We start from the raw sequence: 25288 nt of genomic DNA, 5'->3' as shown, positions 1-25288 counted from the left end.
CCGCCGCGCTCCGCCGGTTCTCCGCGCCCCTCCGCCCGGCTGCTCCCGGCGCGGCCCCGCTCCGCCTCTGCCCCGGGTTTCCGGTAGGGGCCCGTGAGAGCTGCCCGCGAGCTGAGCTCGGCACAGCAGACGTAGGAGGCGGCTCGCGTCCACCGGCAGCCGCCGCCATGGTGCCCGGCCAGCTGCGCCTCGCCGCGGCCGTAAGTGGGGCCGGGAGGGAGGGACGGAACGGAGGGACGCGAGGGGCGGGCGGCGCGGTGCGGCGGGCAGGCCTCGCTTTGTAGGCCGCCATGGCGGCAGCTGCGCCTCTGCGGGGACGGAGCCGAGCGGTGTGCGAGGCAACTGCGGGGATGTGCCGGACCGGGCGGCTTTCAGGGCCTACAGCTTTGGGTGGCGGTGTTCGGGCCAGCACAGGCCTTCCTCAGCGTCCTCTACACTACAGAACCACGCAAAGCTCCCTGCTGCTGTGCTCTGCTACTGTTTACGTTTTACTTCTCCTTTTATAGTTCTAAAGCCATAATACCACTAGTAATAATAAAAACTTTGCAAAGGGGCTGCACTTTATGGGTGGATTTCCTCGTTGTTAGGAGTGTTTACTGTACACTATATACAAATACATTTCGTAATTGCTTTAACACGGAAGAGTGGGTTTGAAGCTAATTGAATTTACTGTTAGTATTTTGGGGGCCTTAAGTCCTCACAGAGTGCTTTGCTGTGAAGCAGGCCCACCCCTGCATGTACCCTGTGTGCAGCCGGGACCGCTCCTTGCAGATCAGTTCTACAGTCCATGCTTGTGTGTCTCTAGTCTGTGTCCTCCAGTAGTCTGTGTGCCCCAAGACGAGCTCCTAGGGCTGGGAACAGAGCACAGGGCAGAGGTGGGCAGTCACCCTCCTCCCACACACCCATTTTAAATTACGTTTTTATAGTGCCACTTTCAGTTCAGCAGCGTGTCATGATCAGGAGTCAATTATGACGGTTCTACGTTATGTCCCTTTCGGCAGTGTGCTCTTACTTCAATGAAAAGGGAGGTTTGAAAAGTGCATCCTTTCCTGCATGCAAATGCCTTTTGCAGATGTGCTACTGGGGAGTCTGCAGTGTCCAGCGTTTGCCATCACCTGCCTGATGCCAGCAGTATGCAGTGCTAGGACACTTACCTTGTTTAAGTTGCTAGTTTCGTAGGAGCCTTAATCTAGTTGGCGTGGTATTTTGCTATTAATAAGTCCAAGATGTTGGAATTACTTAATTGTCAGTGATTTATATGCTTTTCTTGTTTGGAAAAAAAAAAAAAAAAGGTCCAGTGTTAGAACAAAAAACAAAGCACATTAAGATAACCTGTAGCTTTCAGATTTCAGATTCATCTTTAGATGAAGTGTTTGGTATTTACCTTGCTTCTTTACTAAAGCTATTGTTAGTTTCTGGCAAATTTCGTCAAAGCAGAGGTGATAAGAAAGGTTTTATCAAATAGCAAAAATGGTTATTTTAAGTTTTGTTGATAGTTTTGCATGACCATAATTACATATGCCTTTCAAAATCTCTTGGGTTAAGCAAAAACTTTGGTATCTGCCTGTCTTTTACTACAACTATGATATGTGTCTTACTTACCTTGGATTGTTGGGTGTTGAGTTGTTTGTTTTTTTTGAAGTAAGAGAGAAAACAGACTTGAAATTTCGTGTCAAGCAGTTGTCTGTTTACCCTCTCCTTCCAAAGCAGGAGTCATGTCTGGATGAGATTCTCTGAGGACTTCATTTCTATGTTTTACCTAATATTCAGATTATCTGGAGACCATCCTGAGGTCGACAGGGCTCCCTCATTGTTCGGTGGGGTCACCACAAGTGGCCTCAGTGCTGCTGGAGGTGCTGATATGCAAACCAGCCTCAGCTCAGCACCTGCCTGCTCTACTATTGCCTTCAAGGACTGAGCAGTCCATAAGTATTGGGAGATCAGTCATGGGTGGTTGTTTTTTTTTCACCCTGAATTTGTATTAAACTGTTGGAGTGATTTGGAGGAATGGCTGAAGCTGTGAGGGGTTTTCTGTTGGAAGAGCAGCTTCTGAGGACCCAGCCATACCTGTACTTGGCAATCACAGCTTCCCAAGGCAGCCAGCAGCTCAAGAACTCCTCTCATCATGATTCCGTTGAAGCTACCTTTTTTTTTTTTATATAAATTTGATTCATTCCTGAAATCAGCTGGGAGCTGATTACTGAGTACATCTGCTTCTTTCCAGCAGCCAGTCATCCAAGGGCAACCACTGCAAATATCTCCTTTTATTTGAGCTTTTCTCATCTTGCCTGGTTTCATACGTCATCTATCTCATGTTGACTTGCATTCACTTTGTGTTGGCTTTAACTTTCTCCTGTTCGAAGTGCAAGGGAAGCTCTCTGTTTTCATCTGGGAAGCATTACATTTGCTGTTTAAAACATTCCTGGATTACTGTGCTGTTTTTAAGATTTAGAGCCCAGGCTTAAAAGTATTTGCTGTACATACATTTCAGCAAACTCACAATGTAAAGTCAGCCTTTTTAGAGGCCACATAAGCTTTATTAGTGAAGTAGTGCTTTCATTAGTGAAGAGTTGCTGTTAGAAGCAGCCTCAGCTGTGGGAGCTGCTCCTGGGCTGCAGCTTGTTGTGGCACTGCTGGGAGAACTTACCAGCCTTTGCTGCTCCGTTGCCAGTCCTGGCAACCTATTGTACACAGGCAAGTGAGTGTGGCTGAATGTGATATTAATAAAAAATTTTAAAAAAATCTTAAAAATTACCGAACAACCAGTGGTGTGAAAAGGCAGTGTTCTACATACTCTGCACCATAGAGACCAGTTGTTGCTGTCAGTAGATGATACGGTTGAGACTCCAGAATGGCATCAGAGGGAGGCATTTGCCTCCAGAAACGACACCTCATCAAACCCATCCTTAAGGGTTTGTTTTTACAGGTTTTATTTTTGTCAGGCTTTTGTCTAGGGGGGAATGCAATTATAGGTAGAGTAGGAATTGACACTGGTTTTTGGGGGTAGGATAATTTGTGACTTGGGTGAGTGATTTGGTCTGGCTCATGGGTGGTTTCACAGAATCACAGAATTGTAGGGGTTGGAAGGGACCTCCAGAGATCGAGTCCAACCCCCCTGCCAAAGCAAGTTCCCTACCCCAGGTCACACAAGTAGGTGTCCAGGCGGGTCTTGAACATCTCCAGAGAAGGAGACTCCACAACCCCCCTGGGCAGCCTGTTCCAATGCTCCATCACCCTCACCATAAAGAACTAATTGCGCACATTTGTGCAGAACTTCCTATGCTCCAGTTTCTGGCTGTTTCCCCTTGTCCTGTCTCCACACACTGCTGAAAAGAGTCTGGACACAACCTTCTGCAGCTGGGCAACTAGAAGGAAGTGGCTTAATCCATTGTTTCCTGAAATAATTGGGCGTGTAGCTGTATGCTGAAAAGCAGAGATGACAGATCTGGGCTTTAGCCAGTGTTTATTCACTTGATGGCATTAAAATATGGTGTATGTGCGTGTGTATTATATGTATATATACATATAAACATACTAACTAGTAATAGTTCAAAAATATACAGAAGACATTTTATTCCATGGTTTGAATGTTTTGCCTATTAAGCTGTACATTTTTGCAAGCATGTTGTTTTGTTTTTTAATTATTTCAATCAGCTTTCCAGTTTTTTGTGTAAGAACTAACGATCTAAATTATTGTACTACAACCCAAGAACCCTTATTTTTCATCTTTGTTTATTAATGTGGACACATGATTTTCTGTCATCTAGCCCTCTGAAAAAAGTAGTTTATGGAGGAAAAAACTCACCTATTTGTGTATAAGGGAGGTGGTTTAAAAGTAAAGACCAGGAATGTTTTATTGTCATTTTATTATCTGCATCAGTGAAGATTAAGTATGGAAATATATGCATATTAATTATTTGTAAAGTGATTTTTTTGACCGACTGACTGACCGTGAGAAACCATAGTTCCTTTGTCCTACACCATTTGTTCTGCCTTATATGTTGAATTTGATTTGGTGTAGGTATACGTGCAAATTTGCACTTGTGTACTGCATGTCTTTCTCTTATTCATGTGTGATGTGCGGTACTGATCTCTAGTTATGCTGCATCCATACTGCTCTACCAGGTGTTTTGACTGCATTGCCATTTATTTGTTGACAGGCACGTGGCCATGGCGGCTATGATTCTGATTTTAGTGATGAGGAGAATGGAGAGAAGTCTGTGCAAAAGACTAAAAGGTAATGTAAAAGGAAGTGAATGCTTTATTTTGTACTAATGAGCTGTTACTGTATAGAAGATAATGCTGTGGTATGTAAAGTCTGGTGTTGAAATGATTTTTGAAAAATCAGTCTCAGATTTGTGCATCTCCTCATGCCATGCTTGCCAGAGTACGTTGTCTCCCTTGGACAAATGATTAAGATCTGTTCTGTTGTGTCCATCTGGTGTCTGTACTCCTTTCAGTTCTTGGAGCACTGTGTTTCATTTTCTGAGCATTAGTATCGACTGCTGGTGTTTGGCTTCTCCTTTCATTTTGCTGCAGATCCATCAGGAAACGTGAAGCTGTTGGGAGAGCAAGGCAAAAAGGCCAATTGGCAGCAGGCATTGTAGATAGAAAGCACCAACTTGGAGGAAGTAAAGAACTGATGGCATTTGTTTTGGGGTTGGGATAGATTTTATTTTCTTCTTAGTTGTTCATACGGTGCTGTATTTTGGATTTGTGATGAAAATAGTGCTGAAAGTTCTGAAAACACACTAATGTTTTAGTTGTTGCAAAGTGGTGCTTACATTGAGTCATGGACTTCTCTGCTTCTCATACAGTCCTGCCAGTGAGGGACGGGGGGTCACGAGGTGCTGGAAGGGGACACAGTCAGAACAGCTGGCCCCAGCTGACAGAAGGGATGTCCAGTACCATATGGCACCATGCTCAGTATCAAAAGCTGGGGAAAAAAGGAGGAAGGGAGGATGTTCTGCAGTCTGATATGTCTTCCTAAGTAACCATTATGAATGATGGAGTATTGCTTTCTTGGAAATGGCTAAAATCTGACTACCAGTAGGAAGCAATGAATGAATTCCTTATCTCAATCTCCTTACATATGTACCTTTTGCCTCACCTGTTAAACAGCCTTTATCTCAATTTCTGTGTTTTCTCACTTTTACCTTTCCTATTCTTTCCTCCATCCCACTTTGGATAGAAGTGAGCAACAGTGTGAGCAGATTTTTATCTCTGTGTTTATTTTACTTTGGCACCATAATCCTTTGACATTTTCCGCACCCTTCTGAACATTCTGTCTGAATTTTACAAATATATTTTTTATCCCCTTTTTTGTCTCATTCTTGCTTTGTTTATTGAACTTTATTTAAGAAGGCTTTCTGGAAACTTTCCTAGGACTCTTGAGTGTTTTCCGTTATAGTAAAATTGAAAGAGTCTTTTTTGTAGTGTTTGACTGCATTTGTGGGGGGAAAATATCGGTGTTTTAGTCATTAGAATCATAGAACAGAAACAGTGACTGGTTGTTTTTTTTTTCAGTTTTGGTTTTCTTTACCGTTCCACTGCCTTAATGGAATATTAACTAACCATCAGGAGCCTTTCAAACATACCATCATTACCCTCATTATGGCACTCTACTGCTGATTCCCAGTAGGGCTCTCGTGTGTTCGCTGCTATGTGTGTGTCTGTTTCTTGCTCTGTGATGACATTATTTTTTCACTTGGAAGAAAACGATAGTCTTAAGTTTTCTTTGAATTGCTGTTTTATGGAGACTCCTTACGGGATTTTTGTACCTATAGGTCCTTTTGAGCAAATGAAATCCTTAGCTCCTAGAGTCTTATATCCCGTAGTTTGAAATAGAAATTCTCTGGCTCACTGTCTACAGGTTTCTGACTTCCTTTCTTTCTGCCATCTGCTAATAATGGAAAAATCTTTTTTCTTCACCTCTTCCAAGGAAAGAAACTAAATATACCTCCTACTAAGCTAAAAGTGCATCTCTTTACGTTTAAACTTTTGATTATTTTCTTGAATTTTGAAAATATTTTTAAGTGCTCACTGATAAGTATGGTTCACAACATGGTACTTAAGTTTTAAATCAGAGATTCTCATGATGTCTTAAGAGAAGCAGAGAAGTTTAATGAAGTGCTGAGATGCATGAAAGGATGGGATAGGGTTACTAATGTTCAGTCTTAATCAACAAGCATATTTTTCTTCCTTTTTCTACTTAGCTCTGCAACCTAGTTTATACAGGGCTTGAAATGTAGAGTGAAATTTAAAAATCTTGTTTTGTTGTAGTTCTATGGTAATAATGTTGATAAAGTACGAATTGTTGATGATTTTCTTTTAACTGTAAGCAAATGCCTTTGCATCTTTGTTCTCCAAATGAAGTAAAGTCTAATCTGATGTTGATTCTGAGGTCTCATTTTATTCATGTAGAAATGAACATAGTAGCTTTTGTAACTCAAGTTGCTCAAGTTTTCTATATGGTATGCTATTTCTTTCGACAGGTTGTGACTGAACTTTCTTTCCTTTTCCCTCTCTATCTTTAGCACGAAAGAAGATAGCCTTCTGGTAAAGCCATTCCAAAAACCAAAACAGGTCAAGGTTGCTCACAGGCAATTTGCTGCTGAAGAATGGGACAGGTATTTTTTATCTATTGCGCTGGTGAGGCTTTTTTCCTTCATGTAAAGGTAACTTTCACTGAAATGTATTTGTTATTATTAACAGAGAAGAAGCAAGGAAGAGAAGATTTCACCTGATATCGATGGATGCAGTATCCTTTCATTTAATTTTTCTTCGAGTTTGAAAATCTGTTTTGTCAAAATAGTTGAATTTCTCAGTTTTTATAGTTGCAAGTGCAGCACCAGATACTAAGTAGTTATTCAAATTAGCTTATTTTTGTTACTGAGATCTCTCTGAGAATGCCTTTACTCAGTAGACTACTCGGAGAACGCAGTATTTCTACAGTTTCAATATGCTAAGTTGCCTTGTTTGAAACTAAGTTGTTATTTTACTTAGATCAACACAAATGCACTTTGCTCTTTCAGTTGAGTTAATACAGAGTATAATTCTGTATGAGGCTGCCGACATCTATGGGCAAATACATTTCCACTGGAAGTCCAAAAATTGCATCAACAAATTCAGAAGTCTGTGCAAAATAGCATAGTTTCAGGCAGATTCTACAGATGCCATAATGTAAGCCTGTTTAATATAATGTCTACTTCTATTTTAGTTTTTTTAATCTCTTAATCATATTTCATGCGACTATTTATGTATTTTAAAGCTACTGCTTCATTTAGATTATAACCTTTCTCTTTTTATTTAGCTTTCACCTGGGGCACATATTAAAATAATTACAATGTGTGTACAAAAGGCATGACACACTGTACTCCTTAAAAGAAGTTGTGTAGCTTTCAGATTCATGTTTTGATCAAGTGTTTGATATTTACCTTACACAAGGCATACTTAGTTTCTGTCAAATTTAATCGAAGCAAGTGATATGAACGGCTTTATCAAATAGTGAAAGTAGTTAATTTAAATGTTGTTGACAGTTTTGCATTACTGTTCCCACATAGGCTTTTAAAAAAATCTCTTAGCTTGAGCATGCAACCATTGTATCTGCCTATCTTTTACAACAGTTACATATGAAATACATTTTACTTATCTTGGGTTGCTGTCGTTATGTTTTGACTGACCATATTTCAAATGCTGTCCATTCCCTGCTTGTTTTAAATAGCTATTCTCCAGTGACAAAAGTCAATAATAGGAAAATAATGTTAGCCCTCCATTTTTATGTGACCAGGGGCTGCATAAACCAAACCGTCTAGTGTCACAGACGTATCCCAATCAGTCCACCTGGCACTGTAGCTAGCCATTAATCACAGAGAAGCCCATGTTTCCTGGAGTTCACTATAAAGCTAATTGTGTAGAAACTCTTAAAAAGTTCTGCTTATGTTTTTGAGTGTTTCCTATCTAAGACCTTTACAGTTTTGTTCTTTTAACTCCTGGTAACTCATATAAGAACACAAAATAGTATGTAGTACTTAATGTGTTTTTTTGCAGAACACCTTTTCTGCTTGTTTAAGGAACAAATTCCTTTTGGTTGTGGTGGAAAGGAAAAAGAAAACATGCATACTGAGGTTAAATTAACATTTTTAAGGCCTTTGGAAAATAAGATGTTTTCTCCATTGAAGTATACATGGGAAAACAGTAGGTTGATACAAATTGGTTTTTTTCGCACGATGTAATATTTGCCTGCCTGTGTACAAGAAGGTAATGCGTTTTGTAACTTTTTCTTTCAGAAACTTTATAGAAGTTAATAGAAGAATAGAATACAGAAGAAAATATTTTTGAATAGCCATCTCTAATGTGAAGATGCTTATTTTCCAAATAAATAGTTATGTATTTTTGCTCATGTCATGGTGCAGAATAGGTACAAAATAGGTTTCAAATCATGTTTCTGAGGCCCAGGTTAAAAAAAAAAAAAAAAGTTTCCTGTGGTTCTCATCTGAAAAACTAAAGCAAATAGCTTTTATTTGTATTTTATGGTATAAAATAAATTCTACCCTACTCGTGTTTATAATACAAAGTACAAGCTTGTATTAAAATTGAAACCGCAGTACTAAGAAGTTATGTGCAAATCACAGCTGAAGATTGAGACCAGCTTCTATGCACATGCTTATAGAGCATCTTTGAAGAACAGTTCTATAAAGTTCTGGGAGCTGATTGAGGTTTTACAGAGGAAATTGCCTTAAAGCCTGTATTTGGAAAGTAGCTCCTGTAAGAGGTTATTGGGTGAAAATTGCTAATTAATTCTCTTGTTTCTGGAAATTACCGAACAGTTTTTGGGGAACAAAAAAATGCGTTCTGTTCAGAATATTGAAAGTTTTAATTGTTCATTTAGTTGCAAACTGATAGTGAAGTAAAAGAATGTAAGTATTGAAACAGATTCCTTAATTGCTTTATTCAGTATTCGAGACATAGAAAGTTAGTGAATGACTACATTTTGTACTATGGTGGGAAAATGGAGGATTTCCGACGTTCTAGGTAAGCAGTATTTCCCCTCAGGTCCTCAGGGTCCCTCTGATATGCAAAGCAGTTAAATTATAACTTTGAGGGAGATAAGAAATGTGTGTCTCAAATTACTGATTTGTTTGGTCCCAAGTAGTAACTACATTCCTTGTAAACATCCAGAGCGCAGAACTGCTTTGTTTCACTTTGCATCATTATTTTTATGTAAGAACTTAACCATAAGCTGAATTATTCTTGTTTTGTTATGTAAACGGAAAGATGACAGGTGAACATTAGTTGAAGGTACACTGAGAAATATCTGGCAGTATTTTCAAGTTATCAGTGTGGAGTATTTTTGAAATGTGCTAAATTGCTGTCAGTTGTCCACTACAGTGATGTCTTTCTGTAGAGCTGCCTGTAACTGCCTTCTGACATAACTGTCTAAAAGAAAAGTATCATCAGACAGGACCATGCCATCTGCAGTTTCCGTGGCCATTTGCCACCGGGAAGTTTCCATTTGGGAAAAACGAACCATTGTTTAATAGTTTTATTCCACAGCAATGCATTCACGTATGCTGTGAGATGGAGATAAAAAATACGAGATACTGGTATTTACCAAATTAGTATGTGGCTAACTTTTCATTGGTATGTTGTACTGAAATAATGTTCTTTTACAGCGAGAATGACAAGACGGATCTCGATGTTATAAGAGAAAACCATAGATTCCTGTGGAGAGAAGATGATGAAGCAGACATGAATTGGTACCTGGAGCTATTACATAAAACAGTAATTTTAGATCACTTTGTACCAAGTTTGTAGTGTCTTCTGTTAATTAGGGATTGCTGTGCATACTTAGTGATCGTCCTTTGATCTTTAATGCACTTAAAAATGGAAGAACTTTAGGAGACATAGTAGTATCAATCAGTGACGAAATTAGTTGATGACAGAAAGAACTGAAAATTATTTGTGCATTCTCTGAGGGCCAAATGACTGTTCTGAGTATCCTGAAGGAAGCCTCTTCTGGGCTGTGGATGTATTTTGGATGCATTTTTCCACTGTTGTGAAATTTCTTCTTTTGTCAAAGAGTATATTTCTTTTGCATTTCTAGCTCTGCAACTTGTGTTCTTCAGATGAAACCATATGTATTTATCTTGCTTAAAGTCATTAAAATGTAAAATGAATTGTATTCTATATTTAATTTAAAAAAAAACCCAAACTTTTTACAGGGAGAAGAGGCTTGCAAAGAAGTATTATGATAAATTATTCAAAGAATACTGTATAGCAGATCTCAGTAGATACAAAGAGAACAAGGTACATTTGATTATTGTAAATCATAGTTTTTAAGCCTGCTTTTTTTTTTTCCTACAACGCTGTATGTTGTGAAACCAGAATTTTAGTACCCTTTCCCTAGAAAGAGAGTTGTGAGAAACTGTGAAGTTACTTAATAAGCAGCAGCAGTTTTGAATCTGAGCATTGTCACTGCCCCAGAAATGTGCTTTTGTGGGAATAGAAGCATTTCTGTATAACATTTTTTTGTGGAGAGATACATTGTGTGTAAGCAAGGCAGAAAATGAGGGGTTAGGGAGAGAAAGCAAGAGAGGTTTGGCTAGAGAGAAGAGTTCAAGAAAGCCTAAAAAAAACCCCATAGTGTTACTGTTTTTCTTGCTGTTGTTGTGGTTTGGTTTTTTTTTTAAGTCTAAAAAGAGTTCTGTACTTGAATGCTGTCTTAAACAGTTTTGCATATGTCTGTTCTAAGGCAGTGTCTCTTGCTGCTTGTCTTTTTCTGTTTATGGAAACAGGATTTGTATTTTCTTTGTAAGTAAATAGAATTTCTGAAGAGAAACAGATGATTTCCAAGACCCTTTTTTCTTCTTAACCAAAGCAGCCATTATTGTTTCTAATTTTTTAATTAATGTCTTAGTCAAAAGGAGTCTATGCATTTTGTATTGTGAATTTACGAACTATTTCTAAACTCAAGTGCATATTGGTGTTGTTAACACATAGTAACAGCCAAGCCCTGCAAATGGTGTCTAGGTAAAGCTCTTTGAGACTATTTATAGCATAGAAAATTACATTTGCTCGTAAATATTTGCAAGGGCTGAGTTTAAACTATAATATTAGGCCAAAAAAATCACAGCCCTCTGAAAAAAAGTTGAACGGAAGAAATGCAAATATTAAATGAAGATTAATAAAAATGAGAAAGTAATAATGCTTCAGATACCTTCCTTCCTTTTTTTTTTAACAAGTAAACTTCATTTTATTTTCCTGTACTTGTCTCATATCCCTCAGTGTTTACACTACTCCTAACCTGAGATTCCCTTGAGCTTGCTTACAGATTTTGTTTCTTTCCTTGCTTTGCCAAGTTTCCATATGTTCACTGTCTTCTGTGGGAAACTGTTTTGCCCTAGTTTCCTATTTTGTGTAATAGTATTCCTTTGTCAGACTTCAGATGGGATTGTCCTAACTGTGAGGTCGCTCTGAATATCTGTGTATGCTAATAAGTCATTATTCAACAGTCTTGGAATTTTTATTTCAGCATAACTCTGATATATCATGTAATTCATTCTGTTACTTTCTTTTATGCTTTCTGTCATCAAATATGTTGTGATCACACTGGAATCTTTTCTCCAGATCATTCTCTTTTGTTGATTTATCCATGCCCCTGTTTGGTACAGAGGAATGCCAAAGCAGGCTTATTTCTTGGAAGTCAGAAATAGGCTGCTGATCAGTTCCCATTCACACCAGTGGAATGCAGGCTGTGCTTTCAGATTTTTTTCTGCCTTGATTCTTTTTTTGTCTTTTCTAGAAATTGAAGTCAGCTATCTTTAGCTGCTCATACTTTCAGTTTTGCAGTGTTGGTGGTGAGAGGTGCAGGCTGTGTAGCAAGCTTCTCAGCTGGTCAACTTCTCATCTCATAGTTGATGATGCTTTATATCCTGTTAGATAACAGTAAAGTTGAAGATAAGGGTTTGTTGTTTTGTTTTTTTTTTTAACGTGTGTGTTTTTTATCCATCTATAAAAAGCTCTTATCGAAAGACAGAGATTGAAACTGGCCCACCTATTCCATCTGTCTTTTCACAATAATTATTTGCTACTACCCAAAATCTTATAGCTGCCTGATTCTTCTCCGACTTACATGTTAAGATTGTAGTTAAGATCTCATTTAGAACTTTCCATCTGAGAAAACCAACTCAATTTTCCTAAATAGTGGATAATAAGAGCCAGTTCCATGCATAGCACACTGCTGAGGTCTGAGAAATCAGCACTTGCGTGTTTTCAAAATCAGAAGCTCAAAAGCAGACAATGAAAAAGCCCTCATCTCCTGTGTAGGACTTCATAAAACTGAAACCCTTTGTTAAAGGAAGCTATATCATGCTGGGTTCAATAGCCTGAGATGGGGAGACCTCTGCAGCACATGCACCCAGGTTCCAGCAGTAATGAGGCTGAAAACATATTCGTGTTTGGTGCACACACAGAGCACAGACGTATATGTGTAATAATAATGTATTATTATATGTGTATAATATGCATACAGAATCAGCCACACAGGTCAAGACACAGAAGAGCATTCATGTGAGCAGTGTCATTCTGCTGCTTATCCTTATGTTATCCTACACTCCCCAGATCTTATAAATTCATCCCTGCCTTTGGTTCTTCCCCTAAATATCCCATAATAAATCCTCTGTCGTGTCTCATTTTTTTTTATGTGTGTGTCATCTTCATCTTCGCTTTTAATGAGCAATGCCAAGATGGTCTTCTGGTATGAGGCTACCTGTAGGTGCTGGAAGAGTATGCTCTGACAACTCTTGTGTTGGTGTGCTTGTTACTTCTTGTATTTTCCCTGGATGCAAGTTACTTAAGGTCAAGATTTGTTTGTACCTTTGAGCTTCTTGTCTGCAAGCTTTGATGCTGATAAATGACCATCTGTATTGTCAGATATTTTAGCTCTGTTGACAGTTTTGCTATGCAGTAAGGGAGAGTGCTCAGCATGTAAGTTTGACTTCGTTAGGCATTAGGCTAGAAATGTTCTTTCTCTTAGCCTTATTTTCCCAAAAGGAATCTTATTCGCTGTGTTTGTGCTTTGTTTTATAGATCGACAGATTGAAATGTCTGCCATTTGATAAGAAATGAGATCAACCTGACACCCAGTCGTTAGACAGAATAGTTTATTCTTTTATGTTGCTTTTTTTTTCCTGATCATTTTCAGATTTCTAGGCCAACTTGTCTTCCATTTGGTAATACACTCACTTTTGTCCCTGTCAGCAAGGAAAGCTTTATGGGAAAAGAAAAATACTTAAAATGTCTATGATGTTTTTCCACCATTTTGTTTAAATTTATACCTTTCTTCTTTTCTAAAAGAGGTGACTCTGGACATGTTAGTTTTTAAAACTGACAATAAATAAACAATAAATACTATGCAAGCAGTCCATAATTAACTTGAGAAATTTACTGTTCATGGATATTAAAAGATCTTTCACATCTTTAGAAACTATCTACTTTTTAAGTTAGTCATTTGATAGGCCTGTAAAATCCAAAATCCATTTTGGAGTTAGTTTACTTAGTCTTCTTCTTTTTAGAGAAATAGCTCATTTTAAATTTTGTTGAATGCATTTATCAAAGAATAGGCAACATGACTGCTGATGATGGTTCTGTTTTCCTTTGTTTTACAGGCTGACTATTCAAGAACTTATCTTTAATTTTCCTATATTAATTTAATCTGTTTCTGGTATTTTAGCCTGGAGGGTTATGCTTGTTGCATAGTTCTGATTTCATTGATTTTTTTAATTTTTTTTTTTTTTTTTTTTTTTTTTCAGTTTTTTTCCCTCTATCTTTTTCCATTAATTGATGAAAGAATGATAGGCAAACACTAAATAGCAGATGAGGACATGTTTCATCCTGGCTGTGTATATATGCTGGGTTTCTGGTAGCACAGGTGGTTCTGGCTCCCTCCTTTCTTATATTGCAACCTCTCCTTTTTTTTTTCTTTCTTTTTTTTTTCTTTCTTTTTTTTTTTCTTTTTTTTTCTTTTTCTTTCTTTTTTTTTTTTTTTCTTTTTTTTTTCTTGATACTATTGCAGAGATACTCTGTAAGGATATCAGCAGATGTATGTCATAACGGCTCATGTTGGGACTGTGAGGAAAGTCTGCTTCAGTATCTAAAGTGTGCATAGATAACTAACTGCGTAAATGGGGAAGTGGCAGAGGAACAATGAGAAAACATTTTACTTTTTATATACTGCAGCACACACATGCAAAATTGGTGCCCAAGTATTGCTGATGCTTAAATGTGCAATATTTTTAAATGCAGCACAAGCTTTTCAGAATTGCAGTACCCTTAATCACTATAGACCAAGTGTTAAATCTGTTTTTTGTCATATATTCTATATTTACAATTGTACTTTGCATTGTTTTTTCATCAAATTGTTCAGCACAGTTCTTTTTCCTTAAAATTGATTAATTTTTGTTTGACTGAAGTGCGAGTGGTTTAACTGGTACTTTAGAACACACTGCAGATTGTAGAGCAGTACAAGCACAGCCTGATCCAGCCGTAGCAAATGGACATTATCACAATATGACAGCAGTACCTGATCGTCTCCTCTGTTTCATTTGTTTTGTTATGTGAAACTAGGAACTATGAAAGTTTATACTCCTAAAACCAATTCTGAAATTAGTGGACAGATTTCAAGAGGCAAATAATGATTGGTGCTTATATTTTTAGCTTTCTTAAACATAGCTGTGTAATACCGTACTTTATTTTGCCTTTCTGCTCAGTTCTTCAATTTTAGTTATCACTTATCAGCCATATTCTTAAGAGCCAGAACAATTCTTACTCCATTTTTCCAGTGTTCTTTGAAACGTATACTACTTCTCACATGAGAACTCTGTACTGCTGCCCTACAGATGAAGAATTATTATGGTTTATTTAAAAACAAAACAAACAAACAAAAAAACCTACATAGATCAATAGATGTCTGGACTTAATTAGATATTAAAAAAAAAACGCATAAAATTAAGCAATTATATTACAAAATGCATGCCATAGCATCTAGGAGAATGCACATTTGTGTGGGTTCAGTCTTTGAGTGCCTCAAGAGCAGCATCATATTCCAAACAGCAACTTGGAACACAGGTTCAAAGGTCTTTATGGCCATGTGTATACCTCTCTAATTTTAGAAATCTTCTCCCCACAGTTTGCCTCCTTCCAAGTTTTAACATGAAGTTCAGAATCTTCCATGCCTTGCTTACAGATCAGGAGAGCAGGAATTTTTTTTCTGACTTTATATACTCCAAGTATATGACTTTTAAATGAAATACCAGATAACACTTTTTGGATGAGCTGCATGGCACTGAGTTTTGTCCTTTCTTTGTACTTGTTAGTGAAAAGAGACTTGTTTTTTTGAGGCTGTTCTCGCTCCCTTTTGTCTTTGATCTTCTCACTGGATTATGTGGCACTTAGAGAGAGAATGAAGCAGATTCTACTGGAAAGCAAAAATAGTAGCTGGGTTTTCTTCAGGTGATGTTTTTTGCAATGTAAAAGGATATGTAAGTTAATTTTTGCTTTTGTTGTCGTCTTAGGATGTGAAGTGTGACCCATGGATTTGTAGTCGTGTGTCTTTCAGTATTCTAGTGATGGTCTTATTTTTTAGTGTGCACAGAATTGCAATGAAGTATCTGGTAAAGCCATCCAGTCTGTCCCAATTTCCTATTTGTTCTGTGTGCTACGAAGTCTTTTAGAAAGTTGCTCAGAATTAAACAGCATCTACTGGAATGTCAGTTATATGAGTAAGTTTGGATCCTTCTGCAAGCAGAAGCAGAGATACTTTTAATTAACAGATAAAATTTCATTTAATGAATGAAGCACATGCAGAATATCAGTTACTGAAATTAGTCTTTATATTACTGAAATTGTTGACTATTCACAGCTAATTTTCATTCTTACCTTAACAGTTTGGATTTAGATGGAGACATGAGAAGGAAGTAATTTCAGGAAAAGGTAATCCTCCCTTTCATTTTATATTACATTTCACTGTGGCTATTGCTTTTATTGCTTTTTTTTCAGCATAATTTGTTTGACTGTATTTGACAATTTATACTAATAAGTGTATCAAATGGTAATAAATCAATGTAGCTTTTAACTTCTCTGTTCTATTCTCCATAGCTCTAGTGAGCATACTGATCTACATAAAGAAAAATTCTATGTCAAGAAAAATGATAACTTTCAGAGTAAACTGGTTCTGAAAGCTTCAGTGAGAATTGTTATCATGACTTCCAGTCCCATCTCTAAATCAGTGACTTATTCTTGCTGATTCTCTAAGGGAGCTCATTTCAGTGGTCCCCATTTCAGTGCTGTGGGGCACAAACTTTCAAGTAACTGAACAAGCAAGTAAATTATTATACGAATATAGTGCTGTTCCTGTGGTAGGATGCTCGTACACGTGTGCAGTTTTCGGCAGTCATGTATGCACGTGTGAGAAAAATGAATGCTGTGACCCTGTGGATTGGAAAAGATCAGTGAACTCATGAACTGGTCATGGGAAGCTGCCGCTTGCTGTGGGTCGCAGCACTGAGCGGCGTTGCCTCCCGCCACGGGGGGGCACAAGAGCCTCGCGCTGCCTGGCGTGCCAGTGGAAGCGGTCACTTCGGAAGGACGTGGCTAATGCCTTCCTGTGCTCTTCCCTCCAATAAACGAGTAATAGAAATTGCATTAATTGAAGTGTAGCAAAACTTTAATACCTTGCCTTAATCTGATCGGCTGCGAATGGGTGGTGATTCACATTTTAAAAAAGGAATGTGTGTGCTAAATTTAGCTGGGACAGTAATAATGGTGCTAAGAACCTCTGGGTTTGAAGGCAGTGTATGGTTGTGTATGTTTGATTGCTTTGCTTTCCACAGTATGTAAGCTGTGTAAGCATGACATGTAAGGTCATGTATAAATGATTGCAGATGGTATAGGTTCCTGATAACCACACCTTCCATAGTGTCAAACATATTTAATGTTTATGAATTCAAAACTTACAGTGTGAGGGTTGTTTTATTTGGTTCAAGTGTTACAGTGCAAGTGGTTTTGTGTTGCAGAACTGAAGTATCTGAGGACACTGGCAATCCATTAGTTAGAAGCTTAAGGAGAATGTTCCCAGGTTAATCGTTTCACACGGTCCTGCTTGTGAGCCTATTAATGTAGATCCTTATTGCGAGCTCTGCAGACAAATTAGTCTTCTGCAAAGTGAATATATGAATCTCTATTAATGCAGTGTGGGGAATTCGGTGATATAAACAACATTGACTGTGTGTATATTGTTTTAAAACTAGTGTTGTGTTTAATATAATAAACCCAAGAAAGTATTTCAAGCTGTTGCATGCTTTTTCACAGACTTGGCTTTCTTTTTTTAAGTATTGTATTTCCTCTTCCTAAAAGTAAAATGTTTATGAAAAGTCAGTAGAATACAAGTTGCTAGGTTAACTTGTAGGTTAATAAAAGTATAGGCATCTTCTTTGTGCATCAAATGGTTTGATGTCACTAGAAATCTGTGTCTAAATTGCAACTTCTTTGCAAGTATGCAATATTGGATGAGCATGATTGTTTTGTCACTTTGTATCAGTTATTGTTTCCTCAGATTTAATTTTAGCTCTGGACTTTTTCCTTTGAAAAAAAGTAAGAAGCAAAAGCTGAGCAAAACCAGAAACCCTAAACTTATTCACATTAATCACTGAACCATGTTTGGTTTTTTTTATTATCTTTATAAAAGGTCAATTTTCTTGTGGAAATAAACACTGTGATGGCGAAGAAGGCCTGAAAAGCTGGGAGGTGAATTTTGGTTACGTTGAACATGGTGAAAAGAGGAATGCACTTGTGAAACTGAGTAAGTCTGAAAAAGTTTACATATCCTTAAAAGAAGACAAATATCTTGAAAAGCTGTGGAATTAGACCCAGTTTTGATGAGAACAGTTCATGCAAAGTGGAAAATAAGCTTCAGAGTAGCGATCATTTAGTGAGAAGTAGTATATTATAGTGGTCTTGACTTAGCAAGATTGGCTACTATTGTTGTTTATGACAGAGTAGTTGAGCACCTCATCATGTATCATTCTTGATGTGGTAAAATTAGAATAACATGATAAACTATGTTGTATACAAGCATGTCCGATTTTAATGGACAATAATGAATTGCAAGGAAAGTTTAATCATATTCATTGTTTAATCAATTATGTGGCTTAGAAGTTTTTGGGGCTTAGGAATAGTAAAGTTTATGCACATCTTCAGTTCAACTGATTTTATTTTTCATTGCTATGTTTTCTTCCAAAAGTTTAGCTTTTGGAAGAAATTTTGATAAATTACTTATCTTTTTATTAATGCTTCTTGAGTGGGATTTTCTTATTCAGTAATTTTGCAATGTTCATCAGGTAATTAAACCTACAACAATTTACTCGGTTTTTCTGTGAAAAAGAGGCTTAGGATGATTTTTCTTTTGTGCACAAAACACTCCAAGGTGGCAGCACTTGGTTGCTGGCGAAGCTCTCAGAGATTTGTGGATCTTCAGTGTAAGTGTAGAACAATTTGATCTGTTCACAAAGATCCATGGAATTTGATGTCTGTACATGAGAAGCACTGATATTTTTTTAGAAGAATTGTCAGTGCTAAACCTGTAATCTTTCTCCAGGTTCAGTAAAATCTAGGGTTGTACTGTAAATATTTATTGTGCATTTTTCTTAACCATGCCTACAATTACATTGGAATTCAGTTTTGTAGGAAAATCTACTCAGATTGGAAAATAGTGTTGTATCTAGTTTTATGTGTTTACTGTCAAGTTTTGTTAGTTGTGCTCATCAGACACATGACTGTGGTGTTCTCATTCTCTCTTTTTCAGGACTATGTCCAGAGTGTTCTTATAAACTAAACTTTCATCACAGGTAATGAAGTATTTTGGAAATATGGGGGTTTAATTATTAATAGGCTCTGTTTTGGAGTACGTATGAAGGCATTATCCTGCCACCATTGAGAGTTAGGTATTTTTGTGCTAATAAAATTATGAAACTCACCAAACAAGAGGAATCCTCCAAATAAGTTTCCTTGGGTTTCTTTCATCCCAATGGTTATTTTTCTTTTCTGAAAGTTTTTGCAAAGCATTATCATTTTTCATTTTCTCTCTTACTCTGTTTAAGAGCTGGAAAGCTTTTCCTTTCCTAAACAATAGGATGGCGTGTCTAGATGTGTATGTCTCTGAAAGTTAATCTATTTTGAATAGTAATTTGTACTCAATTTCATAGTAGTGCTGTGCAGGTATGTATTAAGTAACGGAGATTTGTTTATATTGCTTCTCTTTGGAACTAAAATAACAAAACCTCTTGAATTCAGAACAAACATAATTAAGCATATTTTCTCTTTGTCAGCTTCAAAGCTTAACATAGAAATAATTTTCCTGACTTTTATGTAAGCAAACAGGAAAAAGTGTCTTAGGTTCGTACAGTAAGCCTACGTTTGTAAGTTGAAAATAAAAATACGTGTGTTCTCGGTTTGTAGCATGTTCTTAGCCTTGAGATTCTCCTTCCTCAGCTTTTATTGCTACTAAATATTAAGAAAAAAATAAAAAATCCATATTGCTTCTGTTTTGCTCATTTAATATATACAAGATCACTTGTTACATAAAAAACAATCAATATAAATTTAGTGCCTTATATCATTATTTGCTTTATTTAATGCTTGACTGCCAATTCACTGTTTTCCTTGTCTACATCAGAGTTGCTTTAACAGCTTTAGTATTTCCTGTCCTTTATGTTCAGCTGTGGAGCTCTAATACTGCTATAGCAGTTTTCATTTTTAGCTTAAAAATTTAAATAGTGACAAGTTTAAGAATTTAAGATTCAGAAATGTAGCTTTTTTTTTTTTTTTTTTGGAAGGAGGAAAGAAGTCAAAGCAAGCAAGAAAAGAGGCACAGCTGTACGGAACTCTAAACAACCAAAAATTAAGAAGCCAAAATTGTCTCAGTCAAGAAAAAAGAAGTCAAAAAAAAAGACACATGGAGGTAAACATAAATTTTAAACCTTGAATTTTGAAAATATTCCAAAAAAGTTAGTTGAATATTAATTTTACCATATGTAGATAACATATGTAAATATGTAGCTGTTTCCACACTGTATAATGTAGGTGGTCAAAAAGGTAATTTTTTTTTAACCTAAGAAAAGATAAATTTCTTACATTTTATAGCCATGTGAAAAACATTTATTGCAACAAAAAATTGTCCAAGTCTTGGGCATTTCATTAGATTGTACATTGTCCAAGGATTGGAAGTTGTATACTCTGAACAGTTCTGAAGTATTGGAATTCCTTAAGACTTTGGAGTTGAAAACCTTTTGGAAATGTAAGATAACCTTTTTGCACTACAGATCTTTGGATAACTTATTTGAGCTCAAGCAGGTGACCTTTCAACTCATGAAAAAAAAATGTTTTTGCTTCAGTGTTTACTTTCTTTTTTTGAATGTATGGTGTGTGTATGCATGTGCAACATGTTTATGTGTAATTTATTGTGATAGATGTATCCTTTGTAAACACTGTAAGATAAACACTGTAAGATAAAAGATAAAACCAAGATAAGCTCACTGTTTTTTAAATGCTGTTTATTTCTAGATGAGGTTTCTTCAGAAGATTCAGATACTTCTGATAAAGGTAAAGTGTTTGAATATCTTCTGAATCTTGTTATATTTGATAAGGTGGTAAGAAAACTATGTTGAAAACAAGTAGAAATAGATGGGTCAGCATAATTACTTTGAGTCTTGGAGGAAAACTAATGGATTTTGAGAAGAAAATGTTTTGAATTTAAGCAAGGAAGAAAATTATGGGTGGATAATAAAATTAAAATACTCATAAAAATAAGGGTCTCGGTTGTTCCAGGAAAGAGTAGACGGTACAACTACATGGTACACAAATATGTGCTGTATAAAGAACTTTTCTAATTAGTAACTACTACTATTACTTTTACTGAACAACACAAATAAGTGTCCAACTCAAAATGTTAATAGGAGAGCACTTGGAGAAGAAACTATGCCAAATAAATTCTAGGCTTTAGACTGAGTCTTTTGCAGCTACCACTATTACTGTCTCAGAGACCCATTGCAAATAGATGTGCTGAGTCTCAGTGACTCTGTAGGCAGTGGTTATCTTGCCTATATCTCAGTAATTCCAGTCCCTAGTTCTTTTTAAGATGAAATAAGCCTCATCTTTTGGACATCTTAATTCTTGTTGCAGACTCTTTGGAAAGATCTGAGTGTTTCTGTTGATGCTCTGTTGTGTCATATACTTTTGAGAATGGCCTGTACAGATGCAGGAAGACCCAAAACAGTTTTCTGCTGACTCAAATCATGCCCAAATTCTGTATAGAAAGCTTTTAGTTTTTTTTTAAGTCAAGAGGTTTCTAATAATGAGATTTTAATTTTCTTTTCTACCCTTCTCTATAGTTATATGGAACAGTTAGGCACTAATTGATAGTTTGTTGCAATTTCACTGATAAGCTAAGGTTGATGAAAGTTGTTCTTCAAGTAGAAAGTAAAGTCATTGATTCATTGAACATCACGAGTTTCTATATTGTAATACAAATATATTGTAATTCTGGGTTTGTGATTATGAAGCTTCAATTTTATGAACAAAGTGCAGTGCAGCCTCTGTGTCAAGATCAGCATTCTGACATGATTGTTGCTATGTTTGGCCAAAGTATCAGTTTAATGGTGTCTAAAAGTCGTCTTGATGTTGTATTGAGTAAGATTGGCAAATGTTTTAGTTTTTGCATCATGCTATATTAATCATGTTATTTATCATCAGGATTACAATGAAATGTTTCTCGTAGCCAACAACTATTAAAAAAAAAATTGCTGAATTCTTTCAAAGTATATTAGTTAAGCACTCTGAATTTTTTTAACAGATTCAGATAACAGTGATGCACAAGATGGTCCTTCAGATGCTGATTTTTGGAAAGGTCCTCTGCAAGAAACAGATGAAAAATCACGGTTAGTTTGAACAACCACTAAGCTTTTGTCTTTTAGACATATTGTGACCATTCAGAACTGCAAAGGCAGAGGCTTTTCCTGAGTATTTTAATGATAGTCTAACATCTGAAGTTGCTTTAAATCTCCTGTATATGAACCTAAGAATATTGTTATGTTTTTTGGTGGTTTTTTTTTTTTTAACTGGACATATATACAATACCAGAGGAGAAACCTTTATCAAGCAGCTATCTTACCATCTCTGTCTTATTCTGTGCTTGCATCCTATTAACCAGTAAATCTTAACAGTCAACTCATTCTGTTGCACAAAAAAAGAAATGTGATGGGCATGCGAATGTAGTGAATAAGTAAAACTTATGTATACCAGGTACATACTCTAACCAGAATTCTGCTAAATTTTGTTATCTCCTTGACATATTTCTATTTTTTTTGTTTACAGAGAGGAAGAGTTTGATGAATATTTTCAGGACTTGTTTCTCTGAAACTTGACATTGATGGGGTTTGATTTTTGTTGTTGTTATTGCTGTGAATTGTCAAGATAAGTATTTGGAAATTCAGTTGTAAGTAGGGACCAGAGACCTCTTCCCAACGGCATGCCTTTTCTACAGTCACTCCATTTGGACCATCTGAGTGAATTGTCTCTGCAGAAGGCTTCAGGGCTGAAAGTTTTCTTTTTTTTTCTTTGTTTTTGGGGGGTAGGCCTGTATACTCATGCAATACAAGAAATGTACTCAGGAAGTACAAGCTAAAGGTATGTGACAAGGTAACATAAAAGTAGGAAGAATATAGAAAAATAAGAACATACTTTATTCTCAGTACACCACAGGAGATGGCTGTTCTTTATTCTATCCCAAATTTCAGCTACTGCCAGATTATTTCAGAAGATTATATTATTAGTTTAAAAACATATACTTCAAAATACTTGTACTTATAATTTATTGAACTATAGTTAATAGCTTTAAATGTATTAGTTGTGTAGACTTTAATATTAAGATATGAATCTGTGTGGTTGCAGATACTGTTAGAGAAGTTCACTTTAGTCAAGCATGTATTTGCTTGGAATTTAAGTAAACCATATCTGAAATGTCTCTGGTCTTCCTTAAAAAGCTACATTCATTATGACCTTGGTTTAAATTTTAGTTATGATATGTTGTGACTGATAATTCCACTCATTAATAAAAATCTGAATTGTTCTCAATGTTGTTGACATCTTTGATTTAATAAATAAATAATATGGCTTTCCACTGGACATGTACACGTGGCTTGTATGTTATCTGTGGTTTCTGATCTCCTTAGCATTGATTGAATGCTAATCCTTCTTTAACGTGTAATCCTGAACATACAAGTAAAGAATGTATAGTGTGTGAGAAACTTACTGGATTCATCTTCATTTTCAAATGCAGCACAACACAAAACATTCTTTACTGTATGTTTCTAAAGAAATATTCTGCTTATGTATAGGTATGGCAGACATTTTCAGATTAAAATTACTTTGGATATAAAGGACAAACTTTTTTGAATTAAGTGTTCATGTAAAACAAGCTGAGGAAAGTTAACGTAGAAAATACATCTTTATAAGTGCTTTCTACTGTAGATACATTTATAGAATGTATTTATAATTATTTTTTTGGTAATGTAACAACAGGGACAGTTGCAGTGTAATTACGAATATTTTACATGTACTCAATGAGTAGAGAGCTTTATTTACAAGTATTTATTAACATAATTAATTTTAAGCAGTTTGTGCTTACATAATAGATGACAGTACAAGGACATATTTAGGATGTCCTTGAGCAACAAATAAATGTAGCCTTGCATGAAGGCTTCTTTAGGTAAGAAGGTGGATTTAAAGGTTAATTCTCTGTCATCTTGCAAGCTTGGTTGAGAGCCAAATCCAATCTGCAGCAATCTGCTTACATGTATGCAACTTGCCTTAACGAGTTTTGTTGAAAGTTGCTGTAAGTATTGTATATTAGGTGTGTGTTCTGGGTTAACTAGCTCTGCTTTGAGTCTTCAGAATATGTTTATAAAGTGGTACAGAATACATATTAAATACATCATTTAATACAGTATGAATAAAGTTACATGATCAAACAACTTTGGAATAGCTTTCTTTTGTATCTACATGAAATACAGGAAATAATACACGATATCCAGTTTTATGTCATAACCAAGTTTGCATAAAATACTTGGCCCATTTGTAAAGAAGGACGTAATCAGTGGGAAACTGTGTGGATTCCTTTTAATTTTGAGTGATATGCATGTATCTATCTTCATTGCATTCTTAGAAAGGTATATAATATAATTAATTTTTCAGTCCTCCCTTCTCTTGATACTGAGGGCTCTTCAGAGGAAAAAAATGAAAGTGTATGATTCTGCTTTGTTTAAAGTGGGGAGAAAAGTGTTAGGATTGGGTCTCCCTGTAAAACTTGTTTGTTACAGGAGTCATTTCTGACCTCCAGATTCTCTTTGGTTTGGAATTGGTTCCACTGAATGTTCAGATACATGTGTGATATAGTAGCTATTTTCCTTCCTTATCTGGAGTAGGAAGTGACCTCATGGGACCTGAATAGAAGGAATGGAGCGATCTCTGTCACACTTTAACAGCTGATGGTTTTTGTAGGGAGACTGTTGTTTACAAAAGGCTAATTTGTGTGCAGTCTGTCTTAGTTGTGGAAATGTGAATTTTGATGTGCTCTACTTGTGCTATTCTCTGCCTCCCCAGACTGCATTTGTGCCATTCATTGGTTTTCAGATACTAGAAAATTCTGTCCATTTTACTGCAGGTGAGGGTGCATTGGGTGTAATGCATTTAAATGGGGAACCTGCTGTAGATGTAGCTACATAGATGCACAATGTTTGTAGTGTATCTTTTTAGATTTGTAAAATAAAAAGTACTCAGTTTGAGAACTGTGGGCAGAGACATCGTGGGTAAAGGAGTGGCTTCTCCAAGTGATGACTGTAATTTGCAGATTTATCCATGGTGGTTTTGAAAAAAGTCTGTGCATCATGGACCTGCTTTTTATACATACATGATAAGGAATTGTGTTTAGCTCTCCTAAAGTAAAGGAAACTTTTGCCCCAAAGCTGTACTTAGTATGAAGTATGATGGAAGAGGACAGAATTCCAGATTGAGTAAGTACACGTAATATAAAAATCTAAATATACAAGGTATTAAAACTGATTTTTTTTTGATTGAATTGTGCATGTTAGATTTCATTCAGTAATTTCATGTAAGATCGATCAATTTTTATTTTTTTTCTGGACAGTGCAGAAGTTACTTATTTTAATAAAAATACTGT

General features: G+C 36.3%; 1 protein-coding gene across 2 annotated transcripts; it reads left to right on the top strand.

Moving 5' to 3' along the window:
* The first annotated feature begins 7 nt into the window (after positions 1-7).
* Positions 8-23184, top strand: LOC128078084 (protein FRA10AC1). Of its 2 annotated transcripts, none has more exons than XM_052677969.1 (14): positions 8-200; positions 4161-4237; positions 6537-6629; positions 6715-6760; positions 8957-9033; positions 9675-9758; positions 10224-10308; positions 15945-15990; positions 17744-17857; positions 18860-18902; positions 19890-20014; positions 20617-20655; positions 21902-21989; positions 22426-23184. In XM_052677969.1, the coding sequence occupies exons 1-14, from the start codon at positions 168-170 to the stop codon at positions 22466-22468; spliced, it is 993 nt and encodes a 330-aa protein (XP_052533929.1). In that variant the 5' UTR covers positions 8-167; the 3' UTR covers positions 22469-23184. The 2 variants fall into 2 exon arrangements, with proteins under 2 accessions (XP_052533929.1, XP_052533930.1); XM_052677970.1 differs by having other exon boundaries at positions 33-200; positions 21905-21989.
* Positions 23185-25288: the final 2104 nt, after the last annotated feature.

Source organism: Tympanuchus pallidicinctus, unplaced genomic scaffold, assembly GCF_026119805.1.
Source record: "Tympanuchus pallidicinctus isolate F22 unplaced genomic scaffold, pur_lepc_1.0 scaffold16, whole genome shotgun sequence".
In the NCBI taxonomy this organism is placed as follows: domain Eukaryota; kingdom Metazoa; phylum Chordata; class Aves; order Galliformes; family Phasianidae; genus Tympanuchus; species Tympanuchus pallidicinctus.
This window is presented reverse-complemented; position numbering and strand designations above follow the sequence as displayed.

What these genes read in the sequence shown, in the direction of transcription:
- LOC128078084 (XM_052677969.1), top strand. Translation starts at nt 168, where the DNA reads ATGGTGCCCGGCCAGCTGCGCCTCGCCGCGGCC. An exon ending in GAATGCACTTGTGAAACTGA is followed by an intron (nt 17,858 to 18,859) that starts GTAAGTCTGAAA and finishes TCTCTTTTTCAG; the next exon opens with GACTATGTCCAGAGTGTTCT. An exon ending in AAAAAAAAAGACACATGGAG is followed by an intron (nt 20,015 to 20,616) that starts GTAAACATAAAT and finishes GTTTATTTCTAG; the next exon opens with ATGAGGTTTCTTCAGAAGAT.